This window comes from Pocillopora damicornis, chromosome 1, assembly GCF_964200805.1.
Source record: "Pocillopora damicornis chromosome 1, jaPocDami1.2, whole genome shotgun sequence".
In the NCBI taxonomy this organism is placed as follows: Eukaryota; Metazoa; Cnidaria; class Anthozoa; order Scleractinia; family Pocilloporidae; genus Pocillopora; species Pocillopora damicornis.
Window position 1 is genome coordinate 21,967,423 of NC_142670.1, and position 27,306 is coordinate 21,994,728.

A 27,306-nucleotide genomic window follows, 5' to 3' on the forward strand; every position below is an offset into this window, starting at 1 on the left:
GACAAAAAAGAAGATTGCGGCGTGAAAAAGAAATCTTCAAATGTCACTCTGAGTTGAATGGGGAAATGTTATTCACAATTCCCTTAATTTCATTTTTTTTCCCATGTCCAAGAAGAAAGTTGAAAACAGATCGAGCTACTGACGCAGAGCATTGACTGGTTTCTTTATAAACCTAAGAAAACCATCAGAATATGGTTAAATCGTAGGTGGGCTAATCAAAGAAAACTGATTGAGGTTGATTAATTCCGAGGATCAACTTGATAAATTTTGTAGAGGTGCTTGGCGAATTCAAACTAGCTTGACGAAGATTGTACAGCGCCTAGTCAATAATTCACGGCAAAAAAACTAGCGTTTACCGTACGGAACACGAAGATTGAATTCACGGAAAACGCAGCATTTTACAAACGTTTACACATGTTTTGCGTACGGAAAATCCAACGTTTTCTATGCGTTTTTCCATCGGTGAATCCCAGTTTTCGTTCCATTATACGGTAGTTTTCCCTCGCGGTAAATGCAGGTAAACAAATCATTTTCCGGCATTAACCGCTCGGTTAACGCACCGCAAACAGCTTGTTTTCCTTTTGTTCATTGGCATTTTCCCAGTGTACAACAACGTATTCACCGGAGTTTGCGGCTGAAAACACGCATTTTCCTTGAAGGTTAATGTGTGTAAATGCAGGAAAACGTAATGATTTCCTGCGTTTGCCGTTCGTACAACGCATAGAAAATGTACATTAATTTTACACGAACCATTTTCAGAGAGTGTTCTGCAGTGATTGAACATCAAAGTAAACGTAATGGACCTTTCAGAATCTGTTGATCCGTTTTCACACAAGCACAGGCTACACAATACAGTAAGTTTCTACGATTTTTGCTAGGCCTGGAAGGGATTTTAACCCATTACCATTGCGACACCCATGTAGTGCTATGCCAACAAAGCTGGCAAGACCACTGAAGGCTGGTCATTATCTTAGCCTCATATTAAACCCGTGAAGTGATGAATCGATGACTGTGAATACATGAAAGTCATTTATATGAATTGCGCATTAAGAATTGGGAGCTTGTCATAATGTCGGTTCGTAATAAACCCGTGAAGTGAATATATGAAAATCACATTAGCTCTGTTGGTAGAGCACTGCAGTGGTATTCCAAAGTTCATGGATTCAAATCTCGTATGGCCTGAACTTTTCAGGCTTTATTTTCACTACTGCTTAACTAGAGCTCACTGTTGCGAAGATCTCTTTCATATTCATTTATTAATCCGCAGTTCCCATGCATGATTTTCATATATTCACGGTCATTAGCTTTATTTTCTGTTTTGCAGGCAAGAATCTCGGGTACGAAAATTTGAGAGAAATTTCTTTGCTTTAATGGCCTTAAACGAAATCAAAGATCACCATTTTTTTTTTAATACGCCGAGAGGATTTAGACAGGGATTTTGAGGGAGACCTTAACTCATATTCGAGATTTGTCAGCCCAAGAAGAAATGAACGATAAAGGCACAGGTAGCCCAGGCTCGCTGGATGCGCGCTGGTAAATGTGCAAATATGGTTACGCTCTCTCGCACTCAGGAGACTATAGTTCGCAGCGGTCAGGTTCAGGTGGCGCAGTTTGGCACTAGCCCTGAGATGTGTGTTGCTAAAATTTTCACAGAGTTTAGGGTAGATGTAAATTCCTATATTACCTCATAGATAACAGGAAAATAAAGCCTGTAATCTTGCAGTTTGCTACAACCTGACATGATACTAAGAGAAACTTTTGATTATTTACAATCGACAGCCGAATTAATACGGCGCTATTGTTTTCCACAGCGAAAACAACACTAAAATTTTGCAGAAAAGAAGAAAGAAGCTTTGAATGGGACATTTTGATGAAGTAAAAAATAACCCAACAAACTCTGCTAATATATCAAAAATGTTTATGGCAAAGTTTGAAACTTTTTTCTTGTTTTATTACATCTCTCAAGAGAGAAGTCCTTATTTTGTCAACTTCTTTAAAGTTTCCATCGCTAGATCGAGGAAATTTCAATCAACACACTGCCTTACATTTTTAATAGTTTGTTCCATAGTTAAAGAAATTCAAAATGTTTTTTTGGAGAAAAATTGGTACGGAAATAAAGCTCCTTACTCTCTATCGAACATACTTTCTGCGTTGAGTGGTCAAGACTGCAGGAGTTGCAGATCATCGCAGAGACGCAAAGAGGTCTTAATACATTGGTCGGAGTTGCAAGGTCTCCAAAATTTCAAGCCTTGCAAGTACAACTTTTGGTCAAGGCCATTTCAACCCAAATTTTTAGCGAAAACACAATGATTTTACTGGCTCTACACTGAGTAAAGAAGTTTCTATATTTGGATCTCACCCACCCTGGTATCTATTGGGTCATTGCACGATATTATCGAAAAACACCTGTTTGACCAGACTTTAAAGGCTGAACGCACGCAAACCATGTTAATAAACACGTCTAGTGCATGGGTAGCCGTTCAAGTCTTGTATTATAGTATAAACTGATGGTAGAAAATAAGATAAAGAATCATACAAGGAAACTAGACACGTTTTCTAAAATCATGGATGATAGAAAAATAAACTTCTGTCTTTCCAGTCCCATTAACATAAATCAACTTTGTCTGTATACTGTAATCGATAAAATTAATAAAGCTAAGAAGCACGTAGTGGTAAACTCTCCTCTTCTTCTGTGTTTGTGTGAGTCTCAAAACCACTGTGTGAGTCTCAAAACCACTTGAAGTGCCTCGAATTCTTATTGAAGTGTCTCGTTTCTTCTCTTAAATTCATCTGCATTGCGTTTGTTTGACATGAATTACTAAAAAAAAAGATCTATAATTGTAAATGCCTTGCAGGCGATACTTTCAAGCAATTAATAATAACAGTTATGATCCAAGAGGCATTACTCCGGTCAATCCGTTGCATTAGGTTAAATTATTCGCTGCGTATTATTTTTTTACCAATTTAGCTTTTTGCGCAAAGAGCCCAAACAGGAAGAGGGAAGTTCATTTCTAATATTAATGATCATCTTGGCTTGAAAACAACAGTTTCTATCGTAACCATAGCTACCAGGTAGTAATAAAAGGAAACACGTTTGGCTCAACAACACTAAAGTTGGGCACCAAAGAACGTTGGATCTTGGAAGGTAAGAGATGACTGTAGTTAATGCATGAAAAACGAGTTTGACTTTCACCCCATGATAAGATATGATATCCACCTTAACTCATCTATTTCCGAGTAGTTGAAATAAAACGAAAATGAAAATTACCGAGCTTCCAAATGTGGGTATCACAACCATTTGGCGAGAAAACATTTTCCGGTACTTGAAATAAACAGGATTATTATCCTTAATTTTTATTTTCCTACAACGGGTTTACTTCGTGAACCTTTTCTCAACGATATCTGTTTAAGTTAAAATGACACCCCTTGTAGAAATTGTAGTTCCATCATTACCATAAATAGAGAAATAAGCCAAATTCTAAAAAGTCAGTGCTGGCGGTTGCAAGCATGTCACAAATTGTGAAACTGGAAAGGACAGGAAATTCCATAAGGAGATGAGAGTGAATTTAATACAATGATGAAGCCCACTCTTTGGGTTCGATTTACATTAAAGAAAAGTAGCGTTGATGGAAAAAATCTTCTGTATTGGAAAGATCCAACTTGCCAAAACCTATGCCTGTTTATTTCTGTACTTCTAAAGATTTCCTTTCACAGATCCTTTTGTCTTATCCCTCAACTTTGACTGCTATGCAGCTCGTTTGAATTCCGTTCAAATTATGGTAAAAGTGATGATTTTGAAATAGAAGAACCTTGAAATATATGGAAGACGATTTGCAAGGCTCCCACTCAGAAAAATTAGTCGGGAACTGAATGTTGGCTCACAGGTCTCGTTAACCTTAAGTCTGCACCAATTTTATCTAACGGAGGAAAACCTGAAACTTTTTTTACAATTTAAAAAGTATTCCAGTGAAGGTCTTGGAAGCCAGATCCGATACTGGATGGTTTGGCTGAGTCCAATCGTAAATTACGGCACTCCTTTTCCAAATAACAATTTGCTATTATCCTTCAGATCAAGTTTGCGCATAAATCAACATTCAGAGCGTCGTCTCGCTAAGGCCCTGAGTTAAGTATAGCAGCTGTCTACCACTGGATCGTTCTCAATCATTATAATGTATCTTAGGAGTTCTGCCTCGACACTCTTGGTGCATTCCTGATGTATCAAGGAGTAGGTCGTAAGTTGCTTGGCAAATTTATGGAATTTCAGAGGCTTAAGATCCCCCGTTTACGAAAGATTTTCTGTTCGTTCAAAATTAGAGAGCTCAGTAGAACTCATCTTTAATTAATTTTGACGTTAATGAATGTGAGGGAACATAAAACGACTTGTTACTGAGGATCTCAAAGAGGAAAATTATCTTTAAATCCTTGCGCACATGTATCGTTTAGGGTAAGCATGAGGGCCAAGCGAGAGAATATTTCGCTCGATGCGATAAAGTGGGTGGTACAGTTTGGCACTTGCCCTAAGATCTGTGTCGCTACATTTTTTACAGAATTTAGAGTTGATGCAAATTATTATATTACCTCATAGATAACAGAAAAATAAAGCCTGGAATCTTGCAGTCTGCTAGAGCAGGACATGATACTAAAAAAAAAAAAAAAGGCAAATTTGGGTACTTACAATCGACAGCCGAATTGATACGGCGCTTTGTTTGCCACTGCGAAAACTACATGTATTAAATATTTGCAGAAAAAAAGAAAGCAGCTTTGTACGGAGTTTTTCGATGAAATGAAAAATTACCCAATATACTCTGCTATTAGTGCAAAACATGCTTATGGCAAAGTTTGAAACTTTTTTCGAATTTTATTTCATTTCTCAAGTGGGAAATTCATCCTTATTTTATCAACTTATTTAAAGTTTCCGTCGGTCAATTGAGGAAATTTTAATTAGCACACTCCCTTACATTTTTGATAGTTTATTTGATAGTTAAAGAAATTCAAAATGTATTTTTGGAGAGTAAATGATAGAGAAATAGAGTTCTTGACTATCTATCGAACATACTTCCTGTGTTGAGTGGTCAAGACTGCAGGAGTTGCAAATCATCGCAGAGACGCGAAGAGTTCTTTTACAATCGCACTAAACAACCCCTGGGTGTATGTCTCACAATGAAAACTTTGCTAATATATTGGTCGCAGTAACAAAGTACTCAAAATTTCAAGCTTTGCGAATGCAACTTTTGATCACGGCCATTTCAACCCAAATTTGTAGCGAAAACACAATTTTACTGGCTCTTCACTAAGTAAAAGAGTTTCTATATTTGGATCAATGACCCAATAGGCAATGTTGCCTATTGGGTCATTAGGCAACATTGTCTAATAACACCTGTTAGACCAGACTTTAAACGCTTTACGCATGCAAACACGTCTAGAGCATGGGTAGCCGTTCAAGTCTTTCAACTTGTATTATTGTATAAACTGATAGTAGAAAATAAGATAAAGAATTTACAAGGAAACTAAACACGTTTTAGAAAATTATGGACGACAGCAAAAAACACTTCTGTCTTTCCAGTCCCATTAACATAGATTAACTATATATATACTCTGGTCGAATAAAATGAATAAAGCTAAGAAGCACGTAGTGGTAAATTCTCCTCTTCTTCTGTGTTTGTGTAAGTGTCAAAACCATTTTTGCTGGACTTGCCTTGCATTTTTATTGATGTGTTTCGTTTCTTCTCTCAAATTCATTTGCATTGCGTTTGTTTGACATGAATTAACAAAAAAACGATCTATAATCATAATGGAGTTTACACCTGGCGTGACAGGCGATACTCAAGGAATTAATAATAACATTTTATAGTCCAAGACGCATTTCTCCACTCAATCCGTTGCATTAGGTTAAATTCTTCGCTGCGGATTATTTTACCAATTTAGCTTTTTGCGCAAACAGGAAGAGGGAAGTTCATTTCTAATATTAATGATCGTCTTGGCTTGAACTAACAGCTTCTATCGTAACCATAGCTACCAGACAGTAATAAAAGAAAACGCGTTTGGCTCAATAACTCTAAACTTGGGCGCCAAAGAACGTTGGATCTTGAAAAGTAAGAGATGACTGTACTGAATGCATAAAAAACTTGATTTTGACTTTCACCCCATAATAGATATGATATCCAGCCTTAACTCCTCTATTTCCGTGTAGCTGAAATAAAACGAAAATAACATTTACCGAGCTTCCAAATGCGGGTATCACAAATATTTGGCGAAAAAACATCTTGAAAAAAAAAAACAACTACTTGAAAAAAACAAGATCATTATCCTTAAATTTTATTTTCTTGAACAAAACATTTACTATATTAAACAATAGAGAAAAACGTATTGTTTATTCTCGTAGAGTGCGTGAAGCAGGCTAAATGTTTCATCGTGCACAAATTGTGGGGATGATTTTATCACACGGACGGAGAACGAAAAAAGCCGCGAGTGAAAGAAATTGTTGCATTAAAATCTTCTATTAATCACTCAATAAAAAAAAAATTACGATCACACGAACTTTGTTCTGCGTTTTGAGGCAGAAGGCTGAGAGGTTTGTTTCCAATCGGAAGCAGTAGAAAACCCTATAAACGAAGATCATGCCGTTATAGTGCAAATTTCTTGCCTGACAGTTGCTTATACGAGTTTTTGGATTAAAAAGTCTAAGACAACTTTTAACGTCTCAGTACCTGCTTTTCCTAGGGTTTTTCGCCGTAAATTAGACCTCCTCAAGAAGATAATCGAAATTTTTACAATATTGTTCTAAGGACTAATTTCGGTGTCTAATACGCATGTTAACATGTAAAGATATTCCTATGAGACCCAATTCTCTCCATCGAGCGAAGCGGATAACATCCATTCGCGTCATTTGCATTAATTTCCATATAGAACTGACAGCTGCAAGGTTTTTTTTTTAATTTATTTTCATAATACGGTTTGTTCATAAAAATAGGTCGATTTTGGAAGCTGAAACGCGCGGGGTAGAAACAGAAAACCGTTACCTTGAAGAAGGCATGGAATTTGTTCATTTTTCATGTTCATAACATGGACTGCATTATTCACTGACTTGACTTTTGGAAAAGGTGAGTCGCAGAGAGAGAATCATTTTTTATCCTTGGATTCACTTATGAGTACAAGCTTATTAATATATATCCTTTATTCTCTTTTGTTGAAACAAAAAGAGAAAATGTTACAACAATAAGCAAAGACTAAGTCAAAAATCGACATTCGACATCCACCCATAATTGGAACTCATTTTTGAAAAATTAAAAGGTATTTAACGGAAATTTTTTATGGTTTCTTATTAAGAAAATTGGATTTTGGATGCAAAACGACCAAAAACTTCGGCAAATACGAATTACTTTATTCAAAATGGTTACATTCCCATCTTTCCTCTCTCAACAACATTTAAGCATGGCACTATGTTATGTTCAATTTCCCTGTGTTTTATTAGGCGGGAATTTGATATTTTTGCATGGTATGGTAGTACATTTTAACCGCTCTTAATCGTCTCAGAAAAATTGTTTTTACATAAGAACAGTGCTGACATATGGTAAAGAATAGTTATATTTTTCTTGTTGTATATTCGTCAATAAACATAGTTTATCTATCAAAAGTTAAAATCGCTTATTGCGCAAGTCTCAGAGAGAGTTATTAGCACAAACATGTTTAAGGATAAGTTTAAAGTTACTCACCTCAAAAACAGGTGGCATCTGTCGACCGTTAAATTGTTGATAATTTCGATATTTTTGGTTTGAAAAATATAGTGTTTGACTTTTTTTATTTTAATTTACTCTTTCCTGGAAAAAGTCGAATTCCCCTATGTATACTAAATTCATCGATAGAAACATCTTGAACCGGTATATGAATCTGCTGCGTGATGCCAGACAAAGATGGCTTGTCTCAATGAAAATTAGCATAAATTTCCTCTTTCTATGATAATCGGTCTCAATAACCGAAGGAAATCGTGTAAACTCGGGTAGGAAAAATCTGAATTTTCAAGGACTTGTGAAATAAAAAAGGCGAAAAAAGGTTTATTGAGAAAAACGACTTTTTTTTCATGACATCGATCATGAAGTAGAGAAGGAATTTGAGAAAAATTTGCGGATAGCTTATGAACGGCTTTTGTTCCATCTTCCCTAAAATAATAAGAGGAGAGAAACAAAAACACACGAAAATGCTCTCTAAGAACCTTGTGTCTTCACAAAAGACAAGTGATGCTCGATGCTGCCAAGTTTTGTTCTTGTTTTACTTTTTTTTTTTTTACAATTTTTTGGAGGAGGGGGGGAGGCTGGAGATATTTATCTAGGGCCCAATTATACAAAAAGTTAGGAATTGCAAATATAACAGTGGTGACAGCGACATCAATAAAGGAAATTAAAAACATCACTCAACTTTGCCTTGTCCCAAGCATTTTATTTGTTAACCTTCTTTATCTCAGATAGGCAAAAATCCGCAAATGAAGGTGGTATTAATTTTTCTCCATTTCCCCGTATTCTTGGTGGGCTGGTTAAGTTACACGGAACCTATAATTTTTTTTTCCTAATTTTACAAGATAGCACATCAAAAGTAGAGTTATAAGGAAAAAAAGGATCTGGCAACCGTTTCCTTATAGACTCCTGTCCTCAAGAAGACCGTAGAAAATGAAATAGAGGCAATGCATAATTCAAGGTACGAATAAAATTTATTGGATGTCTTACCACCTTGATGTTATACGAGCCTGCTGCTTAATGTTCCTACATGATTTTAAAACCTAAATGCTGTGATTTTTCCGTGATGGCTAAAAGGTTCCAAGGATTCTGTTATCGATTATAAAACGACAATATAATGCCAGTTTCTGAGTGGCCTTCAGTTGTTTTCCTCTAACGGAAGCAGTATTGCTATGGTAGTCAGCGTTTAACTTCCCGAACCGATTATATCATGAATGCTTGAGTAAAAACCAGGCAAATCATAATTTACCCTTCGTTAAGTGTAAGATAAAAAGTTAAGGATGAAGATTATTACATACACGATGCTTCGCAAAGTAAATCTTGCAAGCCTCACCACAATATTCTGTATTTCTAGCATCTGCATTTCCTTGATTGTTAATTCCATATTCTACATATGCACGTACTTACTTCGTTTCAAGGCCCCGATAAAACACGTTTAATGAAAGATGAATCGTAATCGATGGAAAATAAGTCCACATGATTGCAAAAAATAGCACGATTTAATTTATCGCCTGCCTAAATAAAGTATTCTCTATATCGTTGAAAACGCGAATGAGACCAGTCAACAGTCAAAAGACAACTATCTGATAACAACTCGAATAGTAAACAGGGCCTTAAGAGCGAAGCTGAATACGTTCCCTGAAAAATGCAAGCCTCTTAACTTGGCAAAATCCCATGTCTTGAAAGCTGTCTTTGAAACAATTTCACTATTCTTTACTGGAACTTTTTCTTGAATCTATGTACAGTTCTTCGCCTCAGATACAAAACAAATATGTAACGACAAATGAAAAATGTTCCTCCGTACATAAGTTCTAAAGATTGTTTGAGAGTTTTCAATTTCAGAAATTGAACCCTTCGTGCATCGAGACTAATACAATTGCAAATTTAAACAATAGAGACTTGAGGACTAGAAATGTGGATTACAAAATTTTTCCAACGTTTTATTTCTTTAATTAAATTGAAGTTCGAAATTATTGAGCTATTTTTCCGTGGCATACCACATCTTATAAGAACTTAAACAATTATGAGCGTAACTTGAAAACTCGAACAAATTCCACCGAAGAATTAGGCAAGCTGGAAAAATATTTGAGATAATTTATTAAAGACGTCATTTCGTAGCTCATAAAAAGACATAAACAGCTTCTGTTATCTGCCTTGTCTGTCATCTTGAACAAAACATTTACTATGTTAAATAATATGGGAGAAATGAATTGTTAATTCTGGTAAAAGTGCGCCTAAAAAAAATGTTTTAAAACTCCCACAGAGTGCGTGAAGCTGGCTAAATGTTTCATCGTGCACAAATTGTCGGGATGATTTTATCATACCGGGACGGAAAACGTTGTGCTTCCTGTCTAACTTGTAGTGACGAAGCCCTGGGAAGAAGATCGAACGATTTTACAAGAATAGGAACTTTTGAAATAATTTCGAATCATTATTACGAGTTGATTTAAGATTTCTTGAGACAAGACAGAGGACAATTCAATGAACTGTTAGTAATGCGAAAAGGAGGTAAGCAAATTTCAAGACAGTGTGTATAACGAAAAAAAGAAAGTCATATTTGCAGCGCCATTATTTTATTTGAACTACACTGTCGATGACTCATCAAAAACCGTCATGCTAAAAAGTATTTAGCAACAGCTTTTAAGTATTTGGCATATCAGCGTAAATTTACATCGCATTTTGTTTAATCTTTTTGTCCTCATTGTCAACTTGAGTTTGTATTGTAGCTCTTAAGCCCTTGAGGTTCGAGCAAATCGTTTGTATCGCGTGTGTTTGACGTCCGTGAATTATGGTCATTGTGGCTTTCGCGCAAGATGGAGCTGAGTAAATATTCACCGTAAATTCGAACACGAATCGTCAGTATTTTCTCAAAGACTTCCTCAAGGCCAGAGCAAGTTTTCAAAGTAAAATCGCGCGACAGTTTGATGAAAGTCCTTTCTTAATTAGAGAACTAACTTTCGAAACCACAAACATCTGCAATTTTTTTTTTCTCGCTTAGTAAGAATATATCATCTCTTCTGAAGTTCTTGTCGAGGTCGAGCCGTCATCACTTCACATCTAGAACCGAAATTTCTGAATGGAGATTTTTAATCCTTGTACATTTGTTCTTCTATGGGCAGTTTAAGAACAACTATTGGAGGGAAATATCCGCAGGCTAAAAAGCTTTGTATCAGGGTTGATTACCAACTCTTTCAGTTGATTTAAGGAGCGAAGTTTGATGAGAATAACACCCCTGCGTGTTCTAACTCCAAAAACTGACAAATTAAAGCGGGCTTGAAACGGGAACACTGTTAACTAAATGTCTATTGTTACCTAAGTTGCTATACGTCAAATATTAAAAATACAATTAAATTTTGCAGGGTATTTATCTTTTAGTGGGAATGAATGAAAAATGTGCTAAAAAAATATGCTGAAAAATATGCTTGATCTTTTAAATTTTGAAAGTTCTTTTTATCAAAAAGTTTAAAAGAAATTAACGTCTCAGTATCTGCTTTTCCTGGGGTTTTTCGCTGTCAATTAGACCTTCAAAAAATTGATCGAAATCTTACAACGTTGTTCTGGGGACTAATTTTGCTGTCTGATACGTATGTTAACATTTAAAGATATTCCTAGGAGATCTAATTCTCTCCATCGAGCGAAGCGGATAACACCCAATTGCGTCATTTGCAGTAATGTCCACATAGAACCGACAGCTACAGGCCTTTTTTTAAAATTTATTTTCATAATACGGTTTCGTTCATAACGACAGGTCGATTTGGGAAGCTTAATCCACTGCTGGAAGCTGGCGATCAACTTAAAACTTGTGCCATAGGTGCGTGGTAGAAACAGAAAACCGTTACCTTGAAAAAGGCATGGAATTTATTTCATTTTTCATGTTCATAGCCTGGAATGCATTATTGACTAACTTCACTTTTGGAAAAGGTGAGTCGCAGACGGCGAATCATTTTTTATCCTTCGATTCACTTATGAGTGCAACCTTATTTATATATCTCCTTTATTTTCTTTTGCTGATACAAAAAGACTTAAAGTTACAACAATTAGTAAAGACTAAGTCAAAAACCGACATTGAACATCCACCCAACATTGGAACTCGTTTTTGAAAAATTAAAAGGTATTTAACAAAAATGTTTTATCGTTTCTTTATTCAGAAAATTGGATATCAGATGCAAAACGACAAAAAACTTTGGCAAATACAAATTACTTCGTTTAAAAGAGAACAGTGCTGACATATGTTAAAGAATGCCTACAATGTTTTGTTGTATATTCGTCCATGAACATAGCTTATCTATCAAAAGCTAAAAATCGAATATTGTGCAAGTCTCAGAGAAAGTTCAAGTGAGCAAAAATATATTTAAGGATTAGTTTAAAGGCACTCACCTCAAAAACAGGTGGCATGACTACCGTTAAATTGCTGGTAATTTCGATATTTTTTGTTTGAGAAATATAGTGTTTGACTTTCTTCATTTGAATTTACTATTTTACAGGAAAAAGTCAAATTTCCCAATGTATACTGAATTTATCGATAGAAACATCTTGAACCCGTATATGAATCTCCTGCGTGATGCCTGACAACGATAGCCCGTCTTAATGAAAATTAGCATAAATTTCCTCTTCTGTGATAATCGATCTAAATAACCAAAGGCGATCGTTTAAACTCGAATAAGAAACTCTGAATTTCAAGGACCTGTGTAAGGAAGAAAGTGAAAAGGTTTATAAAGAAAAATGATTTTTTTTCATGACTTATCGATCATGAATTAGAGAAGGAACTTGAGAAAAATTTGCGGATAGCTTTTTTAAACGGCTTTTGTTCTATCTCCGCTAAAATAATATCGTTCAGGGGAAACAAGAAGACACGAAATGCTCTATAAACATCTTTTCTTCACAAGTGATGGTCGCTACTGCAATTTTTGTTTTTGTTTTACTTTTGTTGTTAAACTTTGGGAGGGAGGGAGGGTTGGGGTTAATTACCTTGTGCTCTATTACACAAAATAGTCAAAATTATGATAAATTACAGCAACAGTAAAAGATTGACGGATCGTATTCTTTACGGATTTTGTCCTATCTCCCCTAAAATAATATCGCTCCGGAAAATAGAGAGACTGAACCCTCTCTCTAAAAGCCTTGTGTCTTCACAAAAGAAAAGTGATGGTCGCTGCTACCAATTTTTGTTTTCGTTTCTCTTTTGTTTTGAAAGTTTTTCTCAGTGGGGAAGGGGGCTGGGTGTAATTACCTAGTGCCTTATTATACAAAATATTCCGAAATTGTGATATAAGAGCGGGCACAGCGTGATCAAAAAGCAATTATAAACTTTATTCAAATTTGTCTTTTACGCAAGCATTTTATGTGTTAACCTACTTTATCGAAATAGAAGTCTCCGCTGAAATCATGTGGAAATCTCCGATCGCGGAATTGAAACTTGGAAAACTGTCCTAGGTACTTATATTCACAGAAAGAAAAAAGTCAGCAAATGAAGGTAGTATCAATTTTTCTCCATTTTCCCGTAGTAATGGTTTAATTGAGATCACACTTCTTTGTTTACCAAGCGTGTTATTTTGCACGCTTAATAACTGTAATCGTGAGTTTATTTCGGTATGAAAAGAAAAAATTGTTTTTGTTATATTTTGATTGCTTTATTTCAGAACGAGATCGCACAATGCTGTTTCCAGATTACTTCTTCTTTGCTAAAAGACGTTTGAGAAACCATAAAATCGGAATTAAATACGTCAAAGATTTGGATCACTGTGAGCTTTTCTGCTACATGAACGACAACTGCGTCAGTGCTAACTTCAAAAAAGAGCCAGAGACTAGAGGAATCGCTTATATCTGTGAACTGAATAACGCCACTCATCTTGAATATGATACTGACCTGATGACTGATGCTGATTTTTATTATCGAGGCTCAAAGGTAAAATATAAGGTATAATTCAAATTCATCAACTCGGTGATGAATCGTGGAAAACAACCGACGTTTAACAAAACTTAAGTTCGTTCATTCATGTATCAATTATTCAATACATCGATCTTCGTTCTTTATTATTTTTTTCTTTTTTCTTTTCAGAACGCGTGCGGTAAAAACCCACCTTGTCAAAATAATGCAACTTGTCAGTCCGGTTTCACGATCAAGGGATATCGATGCTCGTGCCCTCCTGGATTCGAAGGAGAACATTGCGAAAAAGGTTAATTACAGAATAGACCGATAAGAACACAATATATCCTGGAGTATTTAAACCGCCATATTTATATATCACGTTTGGCCTTGGAGTGCGTATTACAACGGAATGCTACCAAGGCCGATCTCTGACGACTGATATCCGGCTACAGTTTGGAATGGTGGCCAGAGAGAGATTCCGCTGCAGTGGAAGTTTTGGTTTAGTTTAAATTAACAATTCATTTATCACAATGATAGCTAACGTAATGCTTTTTCATCTTATAAAAGTTAAAAATGAATGTGTTATCCGACTCGTGGAACCACTTCCGTTGTAGAATTTTTCTTTTCTTTCCCATTTTTTTAGATATTGATGAATGCCAAAAAAATACTCACGATTGTCACCTGAACGCTACTTGTCAAAACACAAATGGATCCTTTGTGTGCACCTGTTTATTTGGATTTAACGGAGATGGACGGAGCTGCACAGGTAATTGCCTCGCTATGACTGAGAAATGTTAGTTTGCTTTCGTCTGACAATTCATTTATCACAATGATAGCTAACTTAATGCTTTTTCATCTTATAAAAGTTAAAAATGAATGTGTTATCCGACTCGTGGAACCACTTCCGTTGTAGAATTTTTCTTTTCTTTCCCATTTTTTTAGATATTGATGAATGCCAAAAAAATACCCACGATTGTCATCTGAACGCTACTTGTCAAAACACAAATGGATCCTTTGTGTGCACCTGTTTATTTGGATTTAACGGAGATGGACGGAGCTGCACAGGTAATTGCCTCGCTATTACTTTGAGAAATGTTAGTTTGCTTTCGTCTGTCTGTTTGTTTGTTTAATTTGTATGTTCCTTCTTAGTCGGCTGATTTGTTTATTTTGATAAGGTAGTTACCCTTGCCTTAATATTTTTGACCAATGGTAGAAAATGAAAATCCTTGATCCCACTTGAAAGCAAGGACAAAATGCTGAACATTTTCGTTGATCAGCTTCAGATCTTTAGTAAATAGCGACCAACAACTCTCTAACGACAACTATCGCACTCAATGTTCAAAATATAGATTTCATTTTTGATTTTTTTTTGTATCATATTTGTAGACTTGATGTGCATCGTTTTTGTCCTCCAGGAGAGAAAACAATCATCCCATTATTTTTTCTTGATGATGCATAATTTTTCTTATAAATAGAATCATTATGAGGTTATGTCTCGAAAGGATTGAAAGCAATCAAACAGAATAATTTGATTGGTTAAAATCGATGTTGACCGCGGTTAAGATTTCCCATTCGGACCTATTAAGGTGATTCCTCAGAAAAAAAAAGTTATCCGACAATTTTTTCAGTCTTTCCTTAAATTTTCCTTGCCAATGTCTGTTTCTAAAAGTAAAATTAAAAAGAAAGGTCACCCTGCTTGTTTGAGAGAAATGACGGGCCAAACTTACCCCACTTCTGCCTCTACGACCTCTACTAATGCATTTTCACGCGCCTCATTTCACGGTACATATTTTGATAGCTGGAAGAATAGTTCTTAAAGTAAAAATTTTAAAAAAATTGACAGGTACAAAGTCTCGAGCGTAGGGAAGATTTTGGTAAATCATTTGTGAAAATAATCACGTAATTTTAATCGACGTCGACTCGAAACGTTCCTCTAGTCGTTGTTTTCCAAGTCATAATTTTCATCATCAAATAACGGGCTTTGTGCATGCTTTTAGCTATATCTTTTTTTGCCTTCGATTATTTTTAAAATTCATCCAATATAAAAGGGATAAAATTTGTACACCAAAATTATGCAATGAAAAATAGAGGTCACCATGCTCAAGAGCTGAAGAGCATCGTAACTCTTTGCTTGGTCCATTTATTGAAAAACAACACCGTGTTCTCGGAATTCAAGCGCGCTTGTTCGCCCGATTACGTGATTTTTATGCGCAGTACAGGATGCCCAGTGAAATACTGAGGAATCACAAGATTCAGTTGTTTTGTTCATTTCAATAGTAATTAATGGAAGAATATTTTCCCAAAATTAGGAAGCAGGCAAAGAGAATAAGGGAAACGTAAGCAAATTTTAATCTAGCCGACGAAGCTACGAGCAAAGTATGAAGTCTGAATCGAAAACTTTTGTACGTAGAAATCCAACAACACTTAATTCAATACTAAGAGTGACTTAAACGGTAAGAAAAGATTTTCTCAGTCGCTGGAAAAGGCTCGAGCAAAACTGTACCAACCAGCAAAAATTTACAAGGCACGATGAGCAGTTCAAATTCCTTAGTTCTCAATCACGTTTTAGGGCTGTTAAATCGGGCAAGGTTTTGTCAATTTAAAAAACCGATAAATTACAGTGAAATTCATTTTCAACTTTCTTGGTGTCGTATATTTCAAACGCTTTCGGTATTTCCTGTCCAATTTACAATATTTCAAAGCTGAAGCTTTGATTGGTTATGTGTTGTCAGACACGCGATTTGATCGGCTATTAGGAAACACTATCCTCCAGAGAGTGAATTGGGAAACAGATAACAGATAAGTTATTAATAAACAAGATTTACCTTCTTCTGTACTTCCGCCTCTGGGAAATTTTGAACGACGTTGTCTGTTACAAATACGATTTTTTTTCTGTGCTTTAAGCAGCCATAATCCGATAAAATCTTGACAAGCGACCCTGGATTGAGAACAGTCAACGCTTTGCCATTCGTTTATTAACCTGACACAGCTGATTGGTGATATCAAACACATGTAAAAAATTATCGTCATATTAAGCGCGTGCTATTACGAATTTTCTTAGGGCGGGAAATCCTTCTAGAACACCGCAGTTTGTATGATGATTTTTTTTTCCTTCAGCTTTCTTATAAAGAAAAATATATCAAACATCGCATTAACCGAAATTCAACTTTTTAGCTGATCCGTGCCATAATTACAGAAACCTGAGCGAGGCTGACAGAAAGAGCACTTACAACACACCCAACGGTCAAGGAAAATGTGACGACGAATCCTCATCCATAATACCCGGGGAATGGTATCGTTTTGTGGGAGATGCAGGAACAAAAATACCAACCCAGTGCGTACCGCGGTTCAGATGTGGTGCGGACTTCTCAGGCTGGCTAAAAGGTGGTCACCCCACATTGGCAGATGGTGAGGTTTCCTCCGACGTCTGCTTTAAAAGAGGTGGAGATTGTTGCAAGGAATCAAAAACGATTAAAGTGAAAGACTGCGGATCCTACTATATATACAAACTACAAAAGCCACCTAGATGTCCCTCGCGCTACTGCAGCACAGACTGAATGCTATGAGCAAGTCATTCTGCACAGTGAAAGGATTCACAAATCGATTTATTGGCACGCACATGTACATCAATGATAACAAGGACTTTAAGAATTTCACATGATCCACTTTTTATGGTTTGTGTTAAACAGTGAGTAGTTTGAACACGACTACCTTTGGACCGCGTAGTTTGATCTTCCAAATAAGAGTACTCCTGAGAAGTTGTGACAGTCGGTAGTCAGTAATAGTGACTGACGTTTCTGTAACCTCAGTGGAAATTATCATCAGAATCGACTGAAAAATTGTTGTTTATCCGAGTATTAGAACAGACTCCCCTCCCCCCTTAGTAAAAGTCAACAACTATGGGCATTAGTGAGCTTCCATTAGAGTAATTCTAACACCTCTTCCAATCGAAGAGCTTCACAGAGAAAGTTTAAAGCAGAACTTTGAGCATTGTATTGTTTCTTATTACTAAACCTTTTGAACTCTTAATGTTCACTCAGGTCGTTAGAAACTAAAGCAGCTTAGGTGTGTTGTGAATAAGACTGTAAATGATTTCTAGAATTGCAAAATTGTTAGTCATTGTTACATTGATACTCAAACTTTCTGATGACATAGTATGGAAAACTAGAACATTCTATTAGGCTATGTAATTATGATGTAGCTCTACCACAACAATTGTGTTGCAAGCTTCGAATTCCGGAATGTTTTGAAATACTGACTGTAAACATATGAAAACAATCTATGTGCACTGCGGTGAGGAAACGAATATGGGCGATCCTCGCAGTTATGAACACTAATGAACTAGTAGTTTTTTTTTCAGGTCTTATTTCAACAACAAGTTCAGTAGTGTTCATAGCTGCGAGGATCGCTTATACTCGTTTTGAAATGCGTTGTGAATGTATATAAGGACTCAGTCAGTTAGGAGTAGTATTTTTTTTTGTCGGAAAAGATCAACTATCTAAGAAGCTCTACCAAAAGATAGCTCCGTACTGTGAAATACTTCAAAGATTGTGTATTTGGAGGAGATTTTGAGGCAATAGTGAGTCTTTGGTGTCAGTAGTGAGCAAAGTTATAGTTTATAGTGGCCTTAAGTAAGTTTTTAAATGACAATTATTGTATTACCTATAGGAGTAGGTCATGAGAAAGAATTATTACAAGTTGTTTAATAAAATAGTTTAAAATTGTAGGAGTATAGTATTCCTTATTTTGATTAAATCATACCTTAACAGGTGAATCTTGTAGGAAAACGTGTTGGGTGAAATGGCTGAAATCTAAATGCTGTCTATGCTAGTAGCTCTTATACAAGCCATTCTAACGGAAAACTAAACAACACCAGAAGGAGGCCCGAAATGACGACCAGTTAAAACCTAATTTAATAACCTTTTCGGGCTTATTTGTGTGTATGTGACCGGTAAAAGAGGTGTAATCTGTTTTAGTTATAACTGACAATGAGCCTAGGACAAATAGCACGTCTAAGTAATCAGAGGTTTGCATGTCTTTGCTGCACTTAAGAAAATCCAAATTGACCTTCCCAAAGGCTAAACCCTCTTATCGCCTGCTTTTCAAATTCTCTACATGTAATAAGTTTAAGGTTGCATGAGACAATGAATTATCACTTTCCAGATGTAAGTAAACAAAACCGATTCCACTTTATCTTTTTGTTGTCGTCAAAGGTACTTTCGCTAGTGTTGTTGAAGTGCAAAGTTCATTATATTCCGTCGGGTGAATAATCGATAATCTTCAGAAGGGTTTCCGAACTTAAGGAACTGAGAGGTTGATTTGTTGAGATATCTCTTTCCTTTAGAAAGACATAAATCGTCATCTGGTACCTTTTAAATATATTAATATCATCTAAGTTTGATAGGACTCTCGACTTTTTAAATGAGCTTTCCTCTAAAATTTGTGAGGACAAATTTCGTATAGGTAATCACATGATTTCGAGTGCAATTTGGAATAAATAAGCACGAGTAAATTTTTTCAAAGACTAACAAAATTGCACGAGCCCGTAGGGCTAGTGCAATTTGTGATCTTTGAAAGTTTAGCGCGATTTCTTTTCAGTTACCGAACGACACCAAATAGTACTACAGGCCAAACACCAGCCGAGTTGTTCCAAAACCATCGATTAAGAACGAGATTAGATTTAATGCGTCCTGAGCTCGGTCGGAAAGTATTTGACAGGCAGACGGATCAGAAGGCCAGATACGGTAAGATTAGTAAAGGAAGAGAATTCACCCTTTGGTGAAGAAGTTCTGGTGCAAAATTTCGGTGGTGAGCCGAAGTGGCTTGATGGCACTGTTACGGAGCAGCCCGGTCCCGTCTCCTATAAGGTTCTAGTCGGAGAACAACTTTGGAAACGACGTGTTGACCAAATGCACCAAAATCATTTAAGCAACAAAGAAACCAGAAATCAGTGTAACACATTCAAACGATACTACTGAACTCCAACCGGTAACGCCTCCGCAAGCGGACACCGCAGAAAAATCAACGCTAAAACCAAATGAAACCAAAAGTAGCGAAAATGATAACGATGAGTAACTGATTACTAAGCCTTTGAAATAAGTGTGGGGGAATGTAGTGTTTGTTCCTATTTTGATAAATACCTTAGCTATTACATAATCTTTATTCTATTGGTTAGCACACCTTTGACCGCAGTCATGTGATTATGCTCATTTATCATTGTGTGTAATTAACTCGATGGTATTCTAATAAAGCAGTTGTGTAGAGCACTTGGTCTGTGCACGCTTTACTCTATAGTAGTATACCACGAACCCTAATACACAACAGTATCCAAGTTACGCGCGCAATCGCGCCTGCGCATTACCTTTTCCCTCGCCCTTCCATTACGTAATGGCTAAGATAGTGCCCGTAGTACAGTTGGCCCCGCATGCTAAAAGTAACACCTTGTACGGTTGGTCGTCAATTTCGGCTTGATGGGTTACTACTATTTCGTATAATTACTGGGCTACGCTTCGCGCGCTGCAAGTTCTGCTATAACTTACACTCGAAAATACCAAATATGTGAACTAAATAACCGCACCAAGGAGGCGAGACCAGAGAATTTCCTTTCAGCACCCGCGTGGTTTTACATCCGACGATTGAACGGCAGAGGTAAGAAATCAAATGTTTCTCTATCTGTGTGATTTCTATTTCTTTAAATCTTCTCCATCCTCAGCCTGGTTCCTTGTCACTTGGAAGAGCTAAGAATAGGAAGTAAATGTAAAACACATCTTTACTGCAGCTCCCTTAGGTTCTATCCGTGAATTACCGGCGCTGTCTTGTCACGAAATAAAGGCGAGTGAAGGTGAAGGGCTGAATCCAACTAAGAAAGGAAAAGAAAAACTAATTTACTGTGATATGGTTATATACGAAGTTAGGTCCTATAACTTTGCTTGAGTTATTTTATTTTGTAACGAGCTATCAGTATTATGAAATTATTATAAATTAAACTATTATTGATATCATTATCGTAATATTTGGTTTGGATCAGTTCTAGCGTGGATGCCTCTCTCAAGTTGCTTTAACTTAGTCACTACTTCTCTTTCAACATATTAGATATGGATGAATGTAAATTTAACATCAGTGACTCCGATGTGAATGCAAACTGTACTAACACATATGGTTCTCACAAATGCACATGTAAAGTGGGATACATCGGCGATGGACGCTCGTGTTCAGGTAATTTTGAAGATGACATTATTGATATTTCGCAATAAAACTAATTTTTGTTAATTGTCTCATAATTTTAAGCAGCGTTACCCATGCATGTTTATGTACAGAGTTACTTTGATCTACATCTGGCTTGTTTCAGAGCCGTCAGGCTGATAAATTAAAATATTTGTGCTGAAATATAATTTTGCAATATCTAATTCATATATCAACAAAAAAAGGAAACCGTTTTTTTTTTATATTATGTAATGACTAAAAAAATTAAACGACTATGAGTCATAAAAATGAGTCATAAAAGTGCAAAATGTATCCATGGTTTCTCAGATATTGACGAGTATAAAGGACTCACCCTTGTCACGTGAATGCTACCTGCACGAACACCAAGGGATCGTATGTTTGTACTTGTCACCCCGGATATACTGGAAATGGACGGGACTGCACACGTACTTGATGCGTTTCTTTTGTAACCATTCCAATTAGCAAGAAAAGCACCATCATCTTTGCAAGACTTGTTTTACCAGCATACCTTGTATAAAAAAGTGATGAGTATAGACCTGACGACAATGGTGACAATGACACAATTGTATTAACCCTTTCATTATCTCGTTAGTAGTTCTCTTGACTGTCTGCCGTACAATTCTTTTGATTTTTGTTCTGAGAATTTGGTATTGAATCAACTAATAATCCACAAGCTGGTATTCTTCTTTATTACACCCATTTTGAAATCACTGGCGGTCCCTGTAATCTGATTGGCTCTAATTGATGTGAGTTATTCACGAATCGCACCATTTTTTGCTTTAAATGGCATCTTTTTCCCAGGCAATGAGGAGGCTACACTAAAAACGAAACGACCAATCAGATCTCAAGGCTTGTTTAAAGTAACCGATCAAATTGCAGAAAAATGAAAGACAAAGAGTATCAACTTTTTTTGCAACTTTTGTTTCCAAAACTCTTACTTTTTCCCCCCAAAAATGGATGAATTTAATTTCAAATCTGCTCAGTACTGCATCAACAAAATGTTTGAACTGACCAAGTCCTGTATCTGGGCGATTTTAAAATTGATGTGATAAAGTGGTAATTGAACCTCGTGTCGTCAAAATTTTCTTTTGCAGAAAATTGCAGTGAGATTAATATCCAATTAGATGGCCATCCAATTTGCAGGGTTGAGCATGCCAAATCACTAGGTTTCATTATTGATGACCGACTTTCATTGTCTAATCATATCAAAGAAATATGCAGAAAGATATCCTCGGCAATAGGTTCTCTGAGGCGCATGAGGTCCCTTATTTCTCAGTCCACTGCAGTACAAATATATAACGCTTTAATCCAACCTCATTTCGATTACTGTGCCCCTGTTTGGGATGGATTGAGTTCTTATCTATGTGAGAAACTACAAAAATGCAAAACCGAGCAGCTAGGGTTATTCTGCTAGCCAACTGTGAGGTAAACTCAAGCTTGCTTCTTGAAACTTTGAAGTGGGATCAGCTATCATTAAGAAGAAGAAAGCAGAAAGCTATAATGATGTTTAAATCCCTCAACGGGTTAGCCCCAGTGTACTTGCATGATTTATTCAGTGAGCAACATACAGACTATGACTTGCGTAATTATTTCCGTAAGTTAAACTTACCCAAAGCCGCGTACTGACTATTTGAAACGTAGCTTTGGCTATAGCGGTGCCTTATTGTGGAATTCTCTTCCTGAGAATATTAGGGCGATTAGATCAATTGGGCAGTTTAAGCAGGAAATCAACCGCGCACTTGAAACATTCGATTCCCACTCGACAATCTTGTAAAACAATTTTTATAGTTATTTTAATTTTTACAAGTGATTGTAAAATACTATTAGTGTAACTGAAGATTTTTAACCGAGTTTAAATAAAGATTTACTACTACTACTACTACTAATTTTGGTCTGAAATCATACTTGTGATTTCAAATCGAACTCGTGCTGCGCGCTTATTCGATTTTGAAATCACGCGTATGATTTCAGCCCAAATTACACCACTCAGTTCAATTACCATTATTTATTCTCATCACTTGTCTTTTTGATATTGTATTGATTTGGTAAAGAGAAATTCTCTCTTGGTCACTCATGGGAGTTAAAAGGTTAATTAAACATTCAGTGGTAAAAAATCTCAAATGGCAAAGGGAGATTAAATTAAAGGCCTAATTAAAGCCTTATTAGTTAATTTATTAATTAAAGGCTTAAAGAACAGAACAACGGAGTTGAACTTGAGGGAACCGAGGAAAAATCTAGTGTGTGGTAATGTGAAGTGCTTCTGTCTAGAACCACAAGACAAAAAGACTAAGGTTTTTAAGCATGATGCTCGGTAACTTTTTTCCTATTACAATTATTTTTTTTTATGTTTATGATTTTACAGATATTGACGAGTGTAAAGGAAATCACTCTTGTCACGTGAATGCTACATGCAAGAACATCCTTGGATCACATGAACGTCAATGTCAAGCTGGATATACTGGGAATGGACGAAACTGCGCAGGTGAAATTAATCTCTTCGCTATAATATTAAGAATAGTCCTGCATCATGACACGTTCAACTACAGTGCCGCACCATTCAGCCGCGTTGCAAGACAATTAGACAATTTATCAATGAGAAACTCGGCCATTTTGTCCTCATTAAATATAGAAGAGAGTAATACACAGATGCGTGTTGATATGGAATTTCTCTTTGAGTGTTCAACTCGCTATCTCATGAGTGAGAGCAGCAAACGAGTAAGGTATCGAGCAAGAGAATATAGACTTAATTATAATCTCTTAGTATCGAGTTGAACATGAGAAGAGAAGGTCCATAACTGCAAGCAAACATATATTATTTTGTTTATCATATAAACACAAAAGGCCTTTACTGAGAAGAAAAGTCGACTTTCATAAAGAATAAAATTATAGGTTCTACAATCCGCCAGAAAAAAGTATACCGAGGAAGGCTACCAGGGCTGATCTTTGACGACTGATATCCGACTACAGTTTGGAATGGTTTCTAGAGAGAGACTCCACTGCAGTGGAAGTTTTGGTTTAGTCTAAAGTAACAATTAATTTGTCACAATGACAACTAACTTTTTTGATGCTTTTTCGCCTCGCAAGAGTTTAAAAACTAATGTATATCTCACTCGTGTAACTACAACCGTTGCATAATTATTCTTTTCTCTCCCTTTTTTTTTTAGATATTGATGAATGCCAAAAAAATACTCACGATTGTCACCTGAACGCTACTTGTCAAAACAAAAATGGATCCTTTTTCTGCACCTGTTTCTTTAGATTTAACGGAAATGGACGGAACTGCACAGGTAAAGGCCTTTAGATTGTAATTGCCTCGTTATGACTTTGACAAATTTAGTTTGCTTGTGTTTTGTTTGTTTAATTTTCACGTTCCTTCTTTATTTGTTTGTTTGTTTTGATAAAGTAATTACTCTTGCCTTAATATTTTCCACCAATGGAAGAAAATAAAAATCCTTCCTCCCACTTGAAAGCAAGATGAATAAATGCACTCAACGTTCAAAATAAGGAGATTTATATATGCATCATACTCCCAGAAGCCTTTGATGTCTCAGATATTGACCAATGTGCTGGAAATCTCTCTTGCCATGCGAATGCTAATTGTACCAATACCATTGGATCACATGTATGTACATGCCACACTGGATACACTGGAGATGGACAAACTTGCTTCGGGGATTTTAATAAGTTTCCTTCAATGTCCAGAAAAGTCCTTTATGACCGGAGAAGAGCAATTTTCATTGCTGCTCTTTCTACACATACAATCCCAGCTATTCGTAGCGGGAAGTAATCTGAAGCGTCCTACAGAACATTCAATTGTGGGTTGTGACGTTCTGCGCTTGATCCCTATCAGACATCGACAAGTGTTCAAAACTGAATATCTGCGATGAGCACGCCTCCTGCAGTAATACCCAGGGCCCCTACAGTTGCGCCTGTAATTCTAGATACAATGAGGATGGTTTGAATTGTAAAGGTTAGTCTTGCCTTACACATTTTTAGAGATGGTACTGGCTGAACTCGCTGTAAATAATGTTGACTGAATAGCTATCCTTGTTTGGCCATGTAAAAAATTACGTTAGTTTTTAGTGCCTTTAAATTGCCTGGAAACGTCCTTCAGCGCACCTTTAGGGAAAAAGAAACATAGATTTGATTTTTTATATCATTTTTGTAAACTTGTTGTGCATTGTTTTTGTCCACCAAGAGACAAAATAATGATCCCCATTATTTTTTATTGATGATGCATAACTGTTCTGTGAATTGAATTACTATGAGGCTGTGTCTCGAAAGGATTGAAAGCAATCAAACAGAATAACCTGATTGGTTAAATCAATGTTGACCACGGTTAAGACTTTCAATTTTGACCTATTAAGGGGAAAAAAAAAAGTTATCTCAATCTTTTTAAAATCTTTCTTTAAATGTTCCCTACATATGATTATTTAAAAAAATACAATAAGAAAGACAGGTCATCATGCTTGTTTGAGAGAAATGGCGGACCAGACTTACCCCATTTATGCTCTATTAGCAAATTTCCACGCGCCCCATTTCATGATACATTTTTTGGTAGCTGGAAGCAAAGGTTTTGAAAGCAAAAATTAAAAAAAAAAACTTGACAGTTACAAAGTCTCGAATGTAAGGAACAAGTATGGTAGTTATGCCTAACAAGTTGTAACCTTTTTTCATTAATTCTGCAGGAAAAAAAGGAAGGGGGCAGGCAGCAACCTCCATTTTATAATATGAAATTCAGAAGTTAATAATTAACTACAGTTTAACTACAGTTTTAACTACAGTTTAACCATTTCACCTCGATATTTCAATATCCTGAATAGGTCTTTCTAAAGAGATGATCTGATCAAAACTTCATAGTTTTCTATAATATTGTGAAAGAGTTTTGTTTCTTTAAAGATGCTTACCACATTTGTCCTAAATTTGACTAGGTGGCCCCCGTATATTTGAAACACTTTTAGTAGTTCTATTCACACAGTGCTGGCACTTGCCACGAGTTTCAACTTTACTTTTTTAACGCGAATTCTGATTGGTTTATTTGTTGTGAGATGCGCGATTTGATTGGCTATTAGGAAACACTATCGCCCAGAGCATGTATTGAGAAAACAGATATCAATCAAGTTATAAATAAACAACATTTACCTTCTTCCGTAATGTTATTGGAGAGATATGCTTAGCTCGATGGCTTTACATTGATCAACAACCTTTTCTGTGGTCAGCAGGCTGTATGAAAACCGATCCTTAAGCGATCGAGCTACGGAGACGCATTGAAATTCGTTGAATATGGTAACTTTTTAGGGATTTTGCGTTGAGGCTTTAGGACAAACTCGGCCATTATAAATATATATAAACTGTTATATATTGTATTTCACCTGGTATGAGTTGAAGACGAAAAGAGAAGTTCTAGACCTGCAAGCAACCACATATTATATTTGTTTATCATATAAACTGAATAGGCCTTTACTGAGAAGAAAAGTAGACTTTTTTTGGAGAATGAAATTATAAGTTATACAATCCGCAAATAAAAGGTCTTAAAGCGCGTCTGAGATAGGGCTCATGATGGAAAAATGCGCTGAACCATTACAGAAAAAGACAATGGGCGTAACTTTCTTGGCACAAAATCAGTTATTGACTTTTTCCTTATCGACAAAAGATACATTTTTATGCACACAGCCAAAATCGGCCCGTGGCAAATCTTCCAGTTGTCGATTTTCGTTCTCAGCCGCGAGAAATGCCATTACCCAGGTCAAGTACGTTATTTTCGGTTTTATTTTTGCATTTCGTTTACTTCTGCTTCTAGGAAATTTTGAGCGACATTGTCTGTTTGAAATACGAATTGTTTATTAGAGCCAAGCGACAAGCGACCCTGGATTGAGAACGGCCAATGCTTTGCCATTCATTTTTAAACCTGACACAGCTGATTGATGATATCAAACTTATTTTTAAAAAAAAGTTATTGTAACATTGTAAGCGTATTGTTACGGTTTTTATCAGGGCGAGAAATCCATCTAAAACACCGCAGTTTATACAATAATTTTTTTCCTTAAGCTTCCTTATAAAGAAATACATAAAACATCGCATTAACCGAAATTCAACTTTTTAGCCGATCCGTGCCATAATTACAGAAACCTGAGTGATACTGACAGAAAGAGCACTCACAACACATCCCACGGTGGAGAAAAATGTGACGACCACTCCTCATCCATAACATTCGGGGAATGGTATCGTTTCGTGGGAGATGCAGGAACAAAAATACCAACCAAGCGCGTACCGGAGTGGAGATGTGGTGCAGCCTTATCAGGCTGGCTAAAAGGTGATCACCCCACATTGGCAGATCGTGAGGTTTCCTCCAAGGTCTGCTTTACCAGATGTGGAAATTGCTGCAGTACATCAATTAAAATTTATGGGAAAGACTGGGGATCCTACTTTATTTACAAATTACTAAAGCCACCTACTTGTGATTCGCAATACTGTGGCACAGACTGA

The 27,306-nt window shown here is 36.3% G+C and overlaps 1 protein-coding gene across 1 annotated transcript; it reads left to right on the forward strand.

Annotated features, from left to right (window-relative positions):
* The first annotated feature begins 11,578 nt into the window (after positions 1–11,578).
* Positions 11,579–27,306, forward strand: LOC113673782 (uromodulin-like). The gene is made up of 7 exons (XM_089205636.1): positions 11,579–11,648; positions 13,367–13,632; positions 13,786–13,903; positions 14,240–14,362; positions 24,372–24,490; positions 24,670–24,790; positions 26,924–27,306. Exons 1-7 carry the CDS (start codon positions 11,579–11,581, stop codon positions 27,304–27,306), a joined length of 1,200 nt encoding a protein of 399 aa, XP_089061762.1.

Coding starts and splice junctions, on each gene's coding strand:
- LOC113673782 (XM_089205636.1), top strand. CDS start 11,579: ATGGAATTTATTTCATTTTTCATGTTCATAGCCTGGAATGCATTATTG. Junction 14,363..24,371: donor AGATGGACGGAGCTGCACAG/GTAATTGCCTCG, acceptor TTGATGTCTCAG/ATATTGACCAATGTGCTGGA. Junction 24,491..24,669: donor GAGATGGACAAACTTGCTTC/GGGGATTTTAAT, acceptor TGATCCCTATCA/GACATCGACAAGTGTTCAAA.